Source organism: Grus americana, chromosome 8 (genome assembly GCF_028858705.1).
Source record: "Grus americana isolate bGruAme1 chromosome 8, bGruAme1.mat, whole genome shotgun sequence".
Taxonomy (NCBI): Eukaryota; Metazoa; Chordata; class Aves; order Gruiformes; family Gruidae; genus Grus; species Grus americana.
The window spans coordinates 23665265-23680973 of NC_072859.1; the positions used below are offsets into that span (position 1 = coordinate 23665265).

A 15709-nucleotide genomic window follows, 5' to 3' on the forward strand; every position below is an offset into this window, starting at 1 on the left:
TCCTCAGGAAAACAGCAAAAGCAGAATCAGCTCTGGTAGGATGGAGAGAAAATTGAACAGCAGAGTCTAGACCCAGTCTTTTTGCACCATATGGCCAGGAATAGAGTAGTGCAAAGTGCTGAGTGTCTTGTTTGTCTCTCCTTGGACGTGGTGCTGCCCACATAGCGTTTTTGGGCAGGGGATGTGGCCTAAAGTCATTTGCTGGCTGCAACCATTGGACTGTTTTTCCATTCGGATTGTTGATGAATGGAGAAAGAAGACTGCTAATGGGATGGGCTGGTAGAGTTCCCACTGCTGGGCATTGGCACTGGTCTGGCTTCCACTGAGCTGCTGGTGAAAGCTGCTAGGCTCAGCTGGAAGTACTCTGTAAAGCTGCTCCCCCACACAAAGAAGTAGCAGGGACATGTGCCCTCTTGGAAATGTAGATGGAGAGGTTAAACTGTTCTCACTGGACAGAGGATGATTTTATTTTGTTTTCTTCCAGATGTACAGAAGCTGATGGCTTGTGGTTTGGACAAACCTCCAAAAGACGAGAGTCAATCTGGAGAGGATACCCTGGGACCTGTCTGTACAGAGCGAGTCAGAGCTGAGGCTGAAGAAGGGGATGCTGTAGTGCCCTTACCTACCCTCAGCATAACACCAGCTCACGGTACCGTCCTCAGGACAGCACTGTGAAAAGTATCAGTATCCTTGCTATGCCTGAGCGTGTTGTTGGGCAGATTGAGATAGGAGGAATAACAGGCTGCTACAGCCTGTCAGCTTCTGCTTGCCAGTCAGCAGAATCAGAGTCAGGACAAGGGGCGCAGTGAAGCCTCAGTTGGCTTTCATGATGTTCATGGGAGGTGAGGGAGTGTAGTGTAAACTGAGTGGCTATGGCCCACGTCTGGCTCCCTGGAGACAAGGAGCTTGCAGGTAGATAGAAGCTACTAGGAATGGCAGTACTGGGCTGTACTGGATAGTCAGTGACTCTTGTGTTGTGATCCAGACTGGCACTAACAGCAGCACATTGTCTTAGGGAGGAGGACGCAGGTCTTGAGGTATATGGGATTTGATTGCACAACCCCTGCTCAGTCAGCCAGGCCTACAATGAGGATTGAAGGGTTGTGCTGCTGTAGAAGGTGATGGTGGTGACCAGTCGTGGCTGCCCAAGAAGGGGATTAGTGTGGCCAAAGCACTGGGCTGAGTGGTTGGGTGCTGAGTGAGGAGAATGGCCCCTGAGGCTCAAGTGGTGAGAAGCTTGTAAAACTGATACCCACCTGCGGGTGCTGCTGTGAGGTCTGTGACCTCTCAGACCAGGAACAAGGAGCCCATCGAAGGCCTCTATCACAGGATTTTTTCTTTTGCAGAAGTGAGCCGTGACCCTGGAGAACAGGGTGGCCCCTCGCGGAGAGATGTACATATCTCCTTCTGTCGCCAGAACTCACAATCTGAGCTAGGCGAGTGCCGCCGATTTCGCTGCCCCATTTACATCTACAGCTGCTCTTTGGAGCTGTTACGAGAGCAGCTTGTCAGCCCACGGGCACACCGTCCTCCACGGGACATCTTTTTCAGGTAATACCAACCATACTTGATTCCTAGACAGGAAACAGAGGAACTTCCTTAACAAGAGGCTGGCTCTAGCCCTGCCTTATCCTCTTGGCGTGGCCTCTGCCTTAGAGCATCCACAGCCTGTGCATGCCCTAGGGCCCTGCTTTTCTGGTGGCCAGAGCTGTTTATCGTCTAACACATGCTTCGTTGGTGCTGAAGGCTGTGGTTCCTCTTTTCCAGGTCCCAGTCTCTGGAACGTCCTCCTACTGCTGCTTGGCTAGACCACAAGCATAAGGAGCTGGTGAGTTACTGCACGCTGCTGCAGGAGCACTCCCACCAGTGCTATGTGAAAGGTGAGGAGCAGCGTGATGGGAGCTGAGACAGGGTTGGGGTTGGACCCTGGATTTTCTTTTAAGAAAGCAATGTCTCATTTTTCTTGTGATCTTACGCTGAGCAAAGGGAGGAGCTGTGGGACTGATCTTCCACCAGGAGGGATTTAAAGATGCTTCTGTGCCTTCCCTATGGGCCTTGCATAGGCTGTTCCAGGACCTGTGCAGTGCTGTGTAGAGGGGTCCTTTGTTTGAGTTTTTCCTCTCACCTGCAGGGTGGCAGATCCCTAAGCCGCTCTAGCATGACACAAGCCCAGGCTAACATGTAGCATTAGGCATCCTGGCTGAGTCTTGTCTCCCAGCACCTGCGCTGACTGCAACCCTGTGTTGGGACTTGGTGAAAATCTGTATGTGGCTATTGCCTTGCATCCCTGTGCTGGGGCGCTCAAGCACTGTGTTTGATCTGTAGGGCTGTTCAAGAGCCTTCAGCAGTCACACAGCATCAGCTCCCAGGACCTGCTTACAGCCATGGACTACTGTGAGGAGCTGCTCCAAGAGATTGATATCACCAACTTCCTGCTAACGGTGTGCAGCCATGTCCGCTCATTCAGAGAGAGCCACCAACATTTCCGTACGCACTCCAAGACAGCCAGCTTCCAAGTGGGCAGCGTAGAGCAAGAAGAAGAGCAGAGCTCTAGGGAACGGGGTGTCTTGGTCTCTGAATCAAGGTAGGGGCCCACTTCAATCTTACTTCTATTCTTAGCATTGGGCCAGGACAGCTCTTTCTTCAAGCATCTTCTACTGCTTGCTAGAAGGAATGTTGTAGGACAGGGTCTAACAGAACCACATGTAAGGACAGATATTTCCAGTGGGATACCCACCTGGTATGGTGTTCACCAGGACCTTCTCTTTTTCATACTCTCTGGTGACATCCATCCTTTTGCTTTCTCTTGTAGTCTTAGCTCATTACTGTCCCATCTGGCCTGAGCTGGAGGGCAGTTTGTCTGCAAGTAACAGACTTGTTGTTTCTGGACAAATTACACATCTCTTGCTGCTTGACTCATTTGAGTTTGCTGTTGACTCTGGTGAAAATGACAAGTTTTTTATCTTTTTCTAATGAATATGAAGTGTCTTTTTTAATTAAAAAACTTTGAGAAAAAAATCACAAGAGAAATACCAAGGCAGAATTGGAATATGCTTGATGCTAAACTTCGGTTCTGCTATTCCTTAGGGTATTTCTGAGGTTTATATTGCCTCTGGAAACCTAAGCAGGGTAAAAAGTACTCTACTGTGCCTTAGTGTCTGTTGAAGAAACACCCTCTTTAGGTCCTTCGTCCTTTGTTTGCGGTTGACTATCCTCAGTTCCTTTATGTGAATTCACTAGTATTTGTTGAGAATCCCCATTCCTATTTCTTCTTATACTGTCAGTCATTGAGATGAGGCTGTGGTTTTGAAGAACACTCAGTGTTTGGAAAGTCAGATGACTACTTCTTTAAGTGCTGCTTTCCCAGAGAAAAAACTGTGGGAACTTTTTTTTGTTTGTAAGATAGTACGAATCACCTATCCCAGTGGAGATTGTATAAACATTACTGAAGGACATAAAGCTTGTGACACATTGTATCCAGATCTGCCATCTGTATTACTAATTTGAATATCTGAGGAGTACTTTGACCAAATAACATCCCACTCCCCAGATTGCTTTTTCTGAGTTTTAGGAACTGATTCTGTCATGTAGCTGCTGAGTGAGCATGAGCCTGAGCTTTGCGCTCTGCTCCATGCTGCCAAGACACTAGGGGTGCTGGTGTGGTGGTATTTGCTGTGAGGTGCCCTGGACTGGGTGTTGGTAATTCAGATTGGCCCAGGCCTGTCCCTGTACTCGGCCACGTGTCTCTTATTTCCCAGGGAGGGTGTGCAGTGTGGTATAGAGTACCTGGCCACAGGAGCAGCATGGTTAAACTGCCTGTGGCCTGGCTTCAGACAGCCTGAGTGTTTATCTGGGTTAGTGGGTGGCAGGAGAGGTTCTGGGGCTGTAGGGGTGGGGGCTGTGTAAGTCACATCATGTCTACACAGATGAGATGTGGGGAGCTGTGAGGTGGGATGCTTGCAGGGTAGATAATACATAAAACTATTCTTGATATGCCTGTCTGACCTGTCCACAATCCTGTCAGCGCGGAAATGGAGGACTACAGCGAGCAGGACTCCCATAACATTGCTAGCCCCACAGAGGAGCCAAAGAGCAGTTTGGGCACCAGCTGCTGTTCAGAGTTTCCCCTCTCGCTGCTGGAAATCGGGCAGCCCTGCCAGGCACACCCTGACCTGCATAAAATTATTCAGGTGAGGAATGTGGGAGCTTGGCTTGGCTTCTGCAGGAGGGTAGAGCAGAATGTCTGCTTCACGTTTGGGATTTCTCTTTTAGGAAAAATTCCTGGAAATCGGAAGTTTACATTTCAAGCCAGTGCCATCAAATCCTCACTATTTCTTCTATTGCCCACCGTCAGCCAAGAAAGAGGTAGGCATGGTGCTGCCCTGGCAGGCACCTAGTTCTTGTGGAGGGAAGTAGCTTTGCTCAGTGTCAGATCTGAATTTGGGGCTGACAAGACCCATGGGTAGACTGAGCCCCTGGGGGGTCCATCAACAGCTTGCTTCACTGCCTGGCATGGTTCTAGTATCTGCCCTTCCTCTCTCCATCTCAGGAAGAGGCATCTCGGGATCAGGCAGACAGGAAAGGCAGTGAGGACATGGAGGGATCAGAGGCAGAACTGGCAGCTGAAGAAGGTAACATTTGCTTCCTCTGTCCTGGAGAGGAAAGTGTCTGTAGTCTCACTGTAGTGATGCCTTTCGGAGCTTGACTGTGTCTGGTGGGGCCTCTGGGGATGTGGGCCTGGTTTGCTAACAGGGAACCTGTGTCAACAGGAACAGTGTCTGGCTGCTGCATTGCTACAGAGAGTGACCCAGAGCTAGAGGTGGAGTACCGTGAGAAGCTGGAGCATGAGTTCCCAGATACAGATTCTCTCTCAGACTCCAACACAGTGAACCAGGATGATGACTCTTTCAGCGTGCTGGGAGGAGATTCGCTCAATGAGCAGGAGTTCCTGGAGCAGGAGATGCCTCCGCTCTTCGTACACCTCACCTGCTCAGTAAAGCTGCGTAGCCAGCACAGCTCCATGCCCGTGCAGTCCCTGCCAACTTGTCTAGGTAAGAGCAAGCCTTGCTGTGAGGTTAAAGGGCAGTAGGACTTCTGTCAGGTCCCTGGTGGGTGAGCAGCCGCTGGAACAAACATGCTGTCCTAAACAGCAGTCCCTCTGGACTAGCCCTCCCTGTATGAAGCCCTGAGGGTCTCCCAGCGTTAGACAAGGGCTTTTTCACTAGGTCTCCCACTTGCTGTGGGATTGGTTGGGGAAGGATGAAAGGATCGTGGAGGATGGTGGCCATCTTGAACCTGTCCAGCTGTGTGGGACAGCCACCTCTTGCAGTCTCTGCACTTGCTACCAGGCTGTGTATGTGTGTAAACGGAACCGTTTGTTGCTTGATTCCCTTTGTCTGTGATCTCTCCTCAGGGGAAGTTCTGGGCTGCCTGGAAAGTTGCCAGGGCTTGAACACCATTGACTTAGGGGACCTCTGTGTGACCCTGGACATCTTCGTGCTGACATTGCCCCTGGAGATAGAAGTCGTGAACGCAGACATTCTCCACAACAGGTAGGGCACCTTCTGCCTGTCCTTCCCAGCCAGCCAGCCTCAGCTCCTCTCCGTGTGCTGAGACTTGGGATTCTCCTTCTCACAGAGCCTCCCACAGCCCTAAGAAAAGTAAGGTTTTTCCAAGATGGGCTCACCTTCTCTAGAGATCCCTTTTTCCTCTCTGGCTCAAAAAGCTGATGTTCAGCCTGCTTTCTCTCCTGTGGCAGATGTACTTCGGAGAGCAGTGTGTCCTTCACACGCTCTCCAGGGCAGCCATCCTCTTTCCGCTCAGATGAGGATATCATGCACAACTTGGAACGGCTCCCATCCACAGGAGATGAGAGGTATGGCACTGCAGATATAGCAAGCCCCTCCTGGTCTCCTTTTGCTGCCTTGGAGCTGCACTGTGGTGGCTGCATGAATGAGAATGACTGGTTGATTCTTCTCCTCTCTCCTAGGCACCCTGCACTTTCCAACCTCCCTGGAGTGCACAGGCAGGCTATTGAAGCCACTATGAATGAGGTAAGCCAGCCTTGCCTACTTCTTGCTTCCTGCTGGAGCAGTGTGGCCACAGTGCACAACTGTTGTTCCACGCTTCCTAGCCTGCTCCAAGCTGCAACCTCTGTCAACTGAAGTGACTTTCAGGCCTTGCCACTGGCCTAGTGCTCCCCTAAAGCGTGGGATTATCCTGACAAAACTCTCATTGCAGTTGGGGTGGGACAAACAGACCTCTCTTCCAAAGACCTTTTCTTAGGTACATTCAGAAGGACATGAGGGGATGTAGGTGATGAGAGGGGCTGCCTTCATCCTGTTGGGACTTGGATCAGAATTTGGGCAGGTGTGCAAATGCTGGTCACCCAGGTCTTGCTCTGTGTCCTTGCCCTGCTCAGATTCGCTGGCTCCTGGATGATGAGATTGTGTCTGCGCTGCGCCACTCGCAGGTCATCAGCACCTCCATCCTGCACCGAGTGGCCACCCACATCTATAACTCCAAGGGGCGACCCAGCTGCCACAGTGAGGTGGTGCTGCTCCAGTTTGTCTTTGGACCTGAGCACTCTCTGGAGAAGTTCAAGGAGGTAAAAAGAAAGCCCCTGAGGCAGCATCATACGCTTCACTAGTGGGATGCTTATTCTTCCCTGTGTTGCAGGAGTTCAGAAGAATGGCTCTGCCAGGCTACATGCTCAATGCAGAAGGCAGTGACTACCACTACATCTCTATCAGCCGCCTGCACTCCAGGCGGGCAGCTCCAAACCCTTCGGGGACACCCAGCTTGCAGCAGCCAGCTGGAGGAGGCACCAGGACAGCCCTGGGCCAGGCAGGCCAAGAGGGAAGCTGTGAAGCAGAGACAGAGGGCTCTGAGCTACACCATGCAAGCTGTGTCCTCCCAGAGGAAGCCCAGGGTCTCTGGGGGTGGCCGGAGAGTGAGTCACGCGTTGTGCCAGACTCAGGAAACCCCATACGTGGGGGCAGCCACGCACAGGATGAGGTGAGAGACACTGAGGTGGTCTGTTGGTGGGAAGGTGTGGGATGCTCTGGTAACAGAAGGTAGAAGGATACAGGAGTATGATCAGACTTTTTTGGTGCCTGTTTTTCTGGTCACTTTTGCAACCTTGGCTTGTGTGCAGGTCCCAGGAGAAGCGCTGAGCCTTGAGCAGAGCAGAGCACCTGGTCATGACTCCTTGGAGGAGGCAGCTCTAGAGACAACCATACAGTCACTGCCATCCTCGTCCTCTGAAAAGGGCAACAGCGAGAAGTCACCATTGGTGACACCATCTGCAGCAAGCCTGGCTGACTCCGTAATGCCGGGCAGGGAAGGTAGGAGCTGTGGATGTGGACAGGATGTACCTCAGCCTCAGGAACCTTTAGGGGAAGGGCCTGTTTTGGCTGTAGCATACAAAACATGACTGCTACTCTTGTTCCAGTCCCTAACCACCAGAGTTGGTGGTCTTGCACCAGCCAGGGTGCTGGCAATTCACTGCTTAACAGTACCTGGGGTACTAGGCTGTGCTGCCACACTGATATTCCCAATGACATGAAGTTCCTAGTCTAGTAAATGACTGCGAGAACCCCGTACCCCAGCACTGCCTTGCCATGGCCAGCGCTGCCTGGTTGTCCTGTGCTGTAATGTTTCCCCAGCAGATGGGTCGTGTGAAGGGGCTGAGCAAGTCCTCTCATGATCAAACCCCTCTTCTCTTCACAGGCTCCAGCAAGCAGCGTCCCAGCCGCGTGCAAAGCCTCGTGTCGAGCCAGGGCAGCATGGACTCTGACCACCTGGGTGAGTCTGCTGGGGCAGGGGTGACTGCCAGCATGCAGGGAAGCACTGGCAGTGACGTGATGGTGTGGGCCCATGGGAGACTGTGCACCGGGGCTGGGGTGACCCCTGAGGACAGGGCTTGTGAATGGCTCTGGTCTCCTAGAGTCTGCTGTGCTCAGGGAGGAGGCTGGCTTGCCAGGCAGTCTGGGACTGAAGCGAGGATATGTTGCAGGTTACGATGGAGGAAGCAGTGACTCGGAGTATGAGGAGGCGCTAATGAGTGACCAGGAACCCAGATGTCCCCTCATGCCGGATTTCTGGCTCATCATAAAAATCCAGCAGGACCGAGTGGAGGTCTATTACCACACACGGTAAGGAGGATCCCTCTGCCTGGCCACGGCTTCTCTGTACCAGGACCTTATTGCTCCTCCCTCATCTCCAGACAAGATCTCCTTCCTGCCCCACGTGGGTGGGAGCTGCAGGACTAGACTGGTGCTCCATAAGGGGAAAGAAGCCACCCTTCCCCACTGCGTTCCTGTTCCCAGCACACAGGGACAGGCACTGTTCAGGTGCTCTGCTGACCTCTCTCCCTTTCCCTGTAAAGCAGCCTGAGTGTGGAGAAGGCAGCATCAGCAGAGACAGAAGAGGAGCAGCCAGGGGAGTGCCAGAGTCTCAACCAGGTGGTGGTGAAGAAGATCAGTGAAATCTGCAGGGTTGTCAATCAGGTAACAAATCTGCAGAAAGCAGGGGCAGAGCTGCTAGTCATGAGATTGCTTAGATGAGAAGGGATGTCTGGAGGTTGTCTGGTGTGGGCCCAGCTCAGAGGGGGGCCTGGGGAGCCAGTTCAGTTGGTGGAGTCTCAGCTTGGGGGTCAAAGGGAAAGAGACTCAGTCCGGCCCTAAGCCCTTCTCTGTGTTGTCTTCTGTGGGCTGTGCAAGCAACAGAACCAATCTTTTCTTGTCCTTTGCAGCGCTTGCTGCTGCAGGACCTGCATGATAGCCACATATGCAACTCGTTACTGGTGGCAGAAAGTGAGGAGGACATCTGGAAGAGCGAAACGCCCTATACTTCGTACAGGCAACGTGTCATGCCCACAGATGGTATGAATATGCCTTTGGCCATGCCTCAGTGGCAGTGTCACTGCCTGCCCATGGGTGACTAAAAAGATGGTGACTTCCACGCTATGGCCCCAGCTGTGTCCTGTGTTCTTTGTAGATTACTCTGTAGAGGAGAGCTACCAGCCCCGGGACTACTTGGCTGCTACCATGCAGTTCATGCCAGGGCACTTTGCTTGTGATGTTGTGTGGAGCACACTCATCCATGTGCATTCGCGCCTCAAGATGGGCCCCAACATGGGAGTATCACGAGGTGTGTACAGCCCAGGTTCCCCCTCGTTTCGTGTGTCAAGAGTCTGGCTTCTGGCTGGATTTGCACACCAGAGGAGGGTGTGTGGGATAGCTAACATCCCACGTTGCCTACAGCTATCCAGGCGCTTCGCTCGGTGCTCAACGCCTTCTCTGTGGTGAACAGGAAGAATATGTTTGTCTACCAGGAACGTGCCACTAAATCTGTTTTCTACCTCCGGTAAGAAGCCAGCGTGACTTGTTGGCCTGACCCTGCCCTGTGACATGCGTTACACCAGACTGAGAGCTCCTTAGGGCAGAAAGTGTCTGCCAGCCTCAGGGACTCTGCTGTCACCCGGGCAGCAAATACCTGATTTCTGATGAGTCAGAGTCACATCAAGCCAGGCCCATCCTGCTCTCCCTGTGCTAAGCCTTTACATGGGAGGGAAAAGGATCATTTTTCTGGGGGAGCCAGAAAGCAATTTTTCACAAGCTCCGTATCATAAGGACTAGTCCCCAGAAAGTGCACAGGGGAGAGCAAGGAAGATGTGGATCTTCTGTGGAGGTATGATGCTGTCATCCTTGGGAATGGAGGCTGACATGTCTTTCTCCTGTATTCAGACTGACTGAAACCACCTACAGTGGGAAGGTGTGGGAAGCAGAGGGTGTCCTTAGTCCAGCATCTCGCTCGCTGGCACTGACACGCAGCCAGGAGCCCATTTACACTGAAGATCTAACGGTGAGTCTGCCACTCTGTGGGAGTGCATGTTGGTGCTCTTGATTACAGGAGTGGAGGGAACTCAGTAGTTCCAGCAACCTGGGTTTTATGCAGGATACAACTTATGTTGTAGATGTGTGGAGTGGGGCAGCAGTTGGTGGGTTCTGCCTGACCTTGCTGACAGCCCGAGACAATGATGGATCTGGAATTCACATGGAAACTGTTTCAGTGTGGCTGTTTCTGCTTTTCCAGGGTTCTCGTTCCTCTCTGGACACAGCTTCGTGCCGTAGTGTGGACTCCACCCGCCCCGTGGGACAGGTAGACAGGCACATCCAGCTGATGGTCCATGGTGTTGCCCCAGCAGGTAAGTGTTACAGCACCTGGCAGCAGATGGACTGTGCTGATGCAAAGCAGAGGAATAGAGCTCCAGTCCCTACCTTCTTTGCTTGAACAGCAGAGAAGGTATCTCCCTCCTGACCAAGCTGCTTTTCCTTATCCTAGAGCTGCTCTCTGTTTTATCTGGATGGCAACGTGAGGAAAGGATCCGTGGCCCACAATGAAACCTCCTGCAGACTGCGTGGCTTATGCCAACTGTCGCTATGCAGGAGTGCATTTGTCTTTGCCTGCTGTACTAGCAGTCTTTTGTGATCATGAATGGGTAGAAAAAGATGCCTGAATAAATCGATGGTGGGGAGAGACATGTTCCCTGTGGGAATTGACTGTGAGGGTGGTACATCCTGAACAGGCAGGGAGGGGTGGTTGTGGTCATTCTTACTGGATGGGGTGAAAAAGCTGCTTGTACCTCTGCTTACTTGTCAGGGCCCGAGATCACAGATGAGCTGGTGAAAGTGCTGCGCAGACGCCTGGATGAGGCCACCCTGGATATCATCACTGTGATGTTGGTGCGGAACTGCAAGCTGACCCCAGCAGATGTAGAGGTACCTCACTGGATACCTGCTCTGCTCATCCCACTTTCCTACACTTTGACCTGTCTCAGCCTTTCCTGTCCCAGGGCAGTTTGCTGCATCCCATTCCCTGCTCCAGTGCTTGCTGAGGCATATACTGTGTGGGTGCCAGGGTAGGTGGGAGATCCCCTTTGCTGGGGTTTGCCGCGTGACAGGGCCTCCCTGCGAGCAGCCCTGGAATATCTGCCCACATCTGTCTCGGTGCTGCTGTGGGATTGCGTTCTGCCTATGACACTCTCCCTTTGCATAGCCAGCTGGTATAATTTGGATCAGTATCAGAGCCCCAGGGCATCCTGCTAGTCTCAGCTGACTTTTAAAGCCTTCTCTCTGCAGTTTATTCAGCCCCCTGGGACGCCACCTACAGAGGTCTTGCAGTTCGCACTGTCACCCTCCGCTCTGCCTTGGCTGCATGCGGTGGCCTACTATCTGCGCCAGAACCTGCTCATCTTCTTACACACCCCAAAGTACACGGACAGCAACGTGGAGCACCACTTCAAGGTGAGGAGGGGTGTAAGTTGGGACAGCAGTCTACCCAGCTTCTACCTGCTGCTGGAGGTATTTGTTGGGGTAGCTCAATACCATGTTCCCAGCTCTGCCATGTAGTGTTAGAGAGGAACTGACACTGAATATTGAAGCCTGGAAGAGTTTTGCAGGACTGTGAGCAGTTCCTATTTGGCCTGGACAGGCCTTGCTTTCGCACAAGCAGTTGCTTTCTGTGGAAAAAGCCAGCAACCACAAACCTCATGCCCATAATCATCTCCCAGGATCATGGGAGAAGGCTCTCTTGCAAAGCTGTGCTTGGCTCCTTGCAAGGCTCCTTCAGATCTAAGGACTGAAACATCAAGATTAATAAAAGTTTGGGAGTAGCTACCCACCCCGTCAGCATGGCCATAGCAAGGATAGAGGCCAGATGGTGTAGTGCTGTACAACTCTGCGTAGAGCTGTAGGAGGTTCCTTCAGCCCAACAGTGGCAAGGGCTGTGCTGGCAAGTGTTTCAAGTAGGTCTGGATTGCTTGCTGCAGGTGTGGGGATGAGTTCTGCACACACATGGGCCTCTGCTCCCACTTAAGTTCTCTAATCTCTGTCGCTCTTCTGCCTTGCTCTCCTTAGCACTACTTCAACCACAGTGGGAGCATCCCTGACCAGGATCTCTATCTGTACAACAAGCCGGGTGGCCAAGGCACTGGTGGAAAAGGTATCATGCTCAACCCTTTTTCTGAAACAGGGTATGGGGCTGCATGTTGGGGAGCTGCTTCCCATGTTGGAGAGCTCTGAGTGACTGAGGAGGGCCAATGCTGGGGTAGTGTGTTCCTCTGATGGCTGGGAGGTGGCAGGGTGTGTGCTTGGAGGACCACACGCCCTTGCACATGTGGTGGAGCGAGCTAAGGCCTCTCACAGAGCAACTTGCTAAGCTTGGCCTGTTGCTGTAGGAAGCGGCTCTAGGTGGCAGTAGTTGTGGGGCAAGACACAGAGAGACCTCAGTAAGAAATGTGGGGCACAGAGGCTCAAGGGGGCTGGAGGTGGGAGCAGGGACAGTTGTTGAAGGAGCCTTGCTGCAAAGGGGTAGCTGGATGCTGTGTGTAACTGAGCATGGGCTGTGGGGGCAATGTCGTTTCTTTCTTCTCTGGACTGCTGGAGGAGGGATTGGATAGGGCCCATCCTGCAGCAGGCTGTCATGTCATGTTTTGTCCATGCCATGTGGTCTGTCACCTGGCTGTCGTGTGTCTTGTGCCCCTTGTGCACTGTCTGAATGTTCTTCTGTTATGTAGGTACCATGTCGGACCTTGTGCAGCACCTCTTTCCACTCTCCCACTTCCAAGGTAGCACCTGTGGCTCCAAATATTACTCCAATTCCCTTTCCCATGCAGCTCCCTGGCCCCTCTGGTCCCTGCTGTTCTTGTTTTCCTTGTGTTGTGGCTTCAGCTCTGACTCCTCTCTGTGTTTGTGTGTGTGTGTCCATTTAGCTGAGCCTCCTCTTTCTTGCTGGCTGGATAAATGAGCAAACAGAACCTGCTGCCCTGGGATGGCAGCTCTGCAGTTCTCGGCTGCTGAGGGTCCGTGTGCTGCCCTGTTAGCTTGCAAGCAGTGAACTCCAAAATCCTGCACCCTTTTTTCCCACAGGTCCAAACAGGCATCTCCTCTCTGAGGAACACAGGAGTCATGATGTTTCAGCTGTGGTTTCATGCTCCAAGGTGTAGCATCATCCCTTTCCCAGTGGCTGTGTCCTGGAGTGAGGGGTTCCCTTGCATACCAAGGGGCCAGAGTGGCCGGGCACCGCTAGATGCGTACTTTGTATTTCAGTAAGCCTGGGTCAGAGGGGGCTCAGAGTCCCTCTCAGATGGCACGTAACAGCTCCCTAGCACCCCACCTCTCTGCAGAGTGCGATGGATGACTATGTAGCCAAACTCCAGCGCACTGGGCATTAAGGTCCTTCCTTAGCAGCTCTTGCTAACTTACCTCTTCCCATAGCCCCAGAGCTCAGGTCTTGAGTTTCTTACCTGTTTCTTACCTGTGATTTAGTGTTGCATTTCAGCTTCTCTGTGCTCCTGTAACAAGTCTGGAAGCCTTGTTCCCTGTGGTGAGGAGACGAGCCTTTCTGCTGGTGGGGCAGGGGCAGCTGTCACCTCTGCCCCAAGAGACTGAGCCAGCTGCAGGGTGCTGAGTGTTTGGCACCTGCTTGGCAAACCAGCTCTGTCTCAGGGAGCAAATGAGGAGTCTGCTCCTGCGGCTGCTGACCTGGCCTGCTTGAAAGCACTGCCATGTGTGCTCCATCTCTGGAGCGTGTGTCCCAGCACAAGGAGGACGTGGGACATTGTGCTTGGTTGTTCTCATGTCCTCACCTCAGATAGACTGAAGCAGAGCAGAGGTACAGGAATGGATGCGATAGGGAAATGTTGCAGAGAGGGGGAGGCTGACGGGACTCAGTGTGGTAATTTATCCAGGAGGAGAAGAGGGGGTGACTACATCTTGGTCTACAATTACCGCATGAGCATCCACTGTCATTTTGGTGGGCCTGGGGCTGACTGTCAAGCCAGACAGATAAAGAGTTTGTGCCCTTTACTGTTTAAAGAAAGAAAGAAAGTCTGCTTGATAGAGCTCATGTTCACTGCCATGTGGGGCAGATTTGCTGCTGTTGATCCCTCTGTATCGACACCCACATCCCAGAGAGCTGCCCTGCTGCAGTGAGAGGCTGGGAGAGCCCTGTGTGAGGCTCCCTGCCCTGCTCTGAAGGGGGATAAGGCTGGGTAAAGTCCTGGTCCCCTCTGCCTTTGATATTTAGGGAATTACGAACTTCTCCATTTTTTGCTGGTTAAAGGGTTGTTCCTGTGCCTGTCTCGGGGAGAGATGTGTTGGAGGCTTTTGCAGAGTACCTCTGAGACCAGGCAGCTCCTGTACTTTTCCTCAAGTGGAGGGGCGCTCATAGGTGTAGAGTTTCCTTTCCTCAGTGTGAGCGCGCGTGAGCTGCCCTGTGACTTGAATGCCCGCCTCTCTCCTTTGGGAGCAGCTCTCTCCATCTCAGTGCCCTCTCCCTTGCATCTGGCCTGTCTTGGAGGAAAGGTTGCTGTAGAGCTTAACGCTTCATTATGAATGATGGAGACGGGTGGTTGTGTTGCTGATTTAGACCTGGGTGTAGTCTGCTGGGGCTGGATTTGTCTTAGCACAGCGAGGGCGCCCATCCTCCATACGGTGCTGTGGATCCAGTCGGGTGCAGTTTGGTCGCTGTGTGGCAGCGGACTCTGGTGTCACTCCCATCCTCGCTGGGATGGAGAGGGACAGAGTATGGGCTCAGCAATGCTCAGATGGCTCTATCATCTATACAGTCTTTCTTTGCAGGGACTCAAGGTCCTTCATAGCCTGAAGAGGGCTGCTGGAGAGTATCTGGGCTCTGTACTCTGTTCCTTTAGAGGATAGGGATAGTGAGCCCCATCCTGGATCTCTCTGCATAAAGGCCCTCCTGGGGCAAATGGAGTGACTTTACCCTTGCATATGGGGCTGGACAACCCAGGAAGCTCCTGCAGGGCAAGGTGAAAGCTGCTGTGACTCTGCAGGAGAGAGATTCTCAGATTGATGGGGACACACCATGCTTCTTACCCTGGCTCCCCACAGGCACAGCTAGCCTCTGCTCCCATGGCTGCATTTCTGTGAGCCCTGCCTGCCGCATGGCACTGTGCAACCCAAGTGGCGACATGACAGTCCCAGCTGTGGGGTGGCAGGCTGTAGGCAGGGCTTGTAGGGGTGTACTCAGTGCTGGGCTGACGGAGGCTGTCTCGGGTTCTCCCCTGCAGGAATTGCGTGCATTGCACTGACATTCGTGGATGAGCATGGCAGCCCCACCTCACTGCCCCACGGGGAGAGGCCTGACCCTCTGAAGCTGCCTTCCTCCTCACCCATCGTGGGCCTGCTGCAGGACACTGACTTTGAAAGCCTCACTGCAGTCAGCAGGCACCAGCCGGAGGCTGGCACCCTGCATTCAGGTAGGGAGTGAAGCAGGCTGCACGCTGCCAGTTCCCTGCTGCCTCTGCATCCCCTGGGGCGCGTAGGAGGGCTGGCAAAGGTGGGGGTGCAGAGCCATGCAGGACTGCCCTTTCCCCGCAGAGCCCCGTGTGCTGGTGCGCCTGGATATCTGGGAGAAGGGCAACATCAGCCTGCTGCAGCTGTCGGAGAAGCTGCGTGGGGCCCTGCGCCACGCTCTCTGCGACGCTGTCATGGAGTTCCTCGTGCTGCCAGCTCCACTCTGCGTGGAATCTGCTTGCCCCCTGGGTGCCACGGACCTGGAAGAGTTGAGCTCTGCAGGTGAGAGCCTGGCCAGGATGGCCACCCCGAGCCAGCCTTGCTCCTCCTGCCTGGCTTGCAGGAGCTGGGCTGTACTGGGGGGATGCAGGCTGGGAAGGAGGAAG

At 53.3% G+C, this 15709-nt stretch overlaps 1 protein-coding gene across 7 annotated transcripts in view; it reads left to right on the forward strand.

Moving 5' to 3' along the window:
* The window catches only part of SZT2 (SZT2 subunit of KICSTOR complex), a 61581-nt gene that overhangs the window by 25354 nt on the left and 20518 nt on the right, over nucleotides 1-15709 (forward strand). For 5 of the 7 annotated variants that reach the window (XM_054833426.1, XM_054833430.1, XM_054833427.1 and 2 more), the window contains 27 exons: nucleotides 485-649; nucleotides 1347-1551; nucleotides 1768-1880; nucleotides 2326-2584; nucleotides 4025-4190; nucleotides 4273-4365; nucleotides 4550-4631; nucleotides 4770-5051; nucleotides 5414-5552; nucleotides 5759-5875; nucleotides 5990-6053; nucleotides 6422-6607; nucleotides 6679-7017; nucleotides 7157-7346; nucleotides 7732-7806; nucleotides 8018-8156; nucleotides 8390-8510; nucleotides 8756-8885; nucleotides 9001-9153; nucleotides 9267-9369; nucleotides 9750-9867; nucleotides 10099-10210; nucleotides 10666-10784; nucleotides 11145-11309; nucleotides 11922-12006; nucleotides 15098-15286; nucleotides 15408-15605. In XM_054833426.1, coding sequence (XP_054689401.1) covers nucleotides 485-649; nucleotides 1347-1551; nucleotides 1768-1880; nucleotides 2326-2584; nucleotides 4025-4190; nucleotides 4273-4365; nucleotides 4550-4631; nucleotides 4770-5051; nucleotides 5414-5552; nucleotides 5759-5875; nucleotides 5990-6053; nucleotides 6422-6607; nucleotides 6679-7017; nucleotides 7157-7346; nucleotides 7732-7806; nucleotides 8018-8156; nucleotides 8390-8510; nucleotides 8756-8885; nucleotides 9001-9153; nucleotides 9267-9369; nucleotides 9750-9867; nucleotides 10099-10210; nucleotides 10666-10784; nucleotides 11145-11309; nucleotides 11922-12006; nucleotides 15098-15286; nucleotides 15408-15605 — 4107 coding nt within the window. The remainder of the gene's footprint in view (nucleotides 1-484; nucleotides 650-1346; nucleotides 1552-1767; nucleotides 1881-2325; nucleotides 2585-4024; nucleotides 4191-4272; nucleotides 4366-4549; nucleotides 4632-4769; nucleotides 5052-5413; nucleotides 5553-5758; nucleotides 5876-5989; nucleotides 6054-6421; nucleotides 6608-6678; nucleotides 7018-7156; nucleotides 7347-7731; nucleotides 7807-8017; nucleotides 8157-8389; nucleotides 8511-8755; nucleotides 8886-9000; nucleotides 9154-9266; nucleotides 9370-9749; nucleotides 9868-10098; nucleotides 10211-10665; nucleotides 10785-11144; nucleotides 11310-11921; nucleotides 12007-15097; nucleotides 15287-15407; nucleotides 15606-15709) is intronic. The other 2 variants (XM_054833428.1, XM_054833433.1) reach the window with 1 other exon arrangement.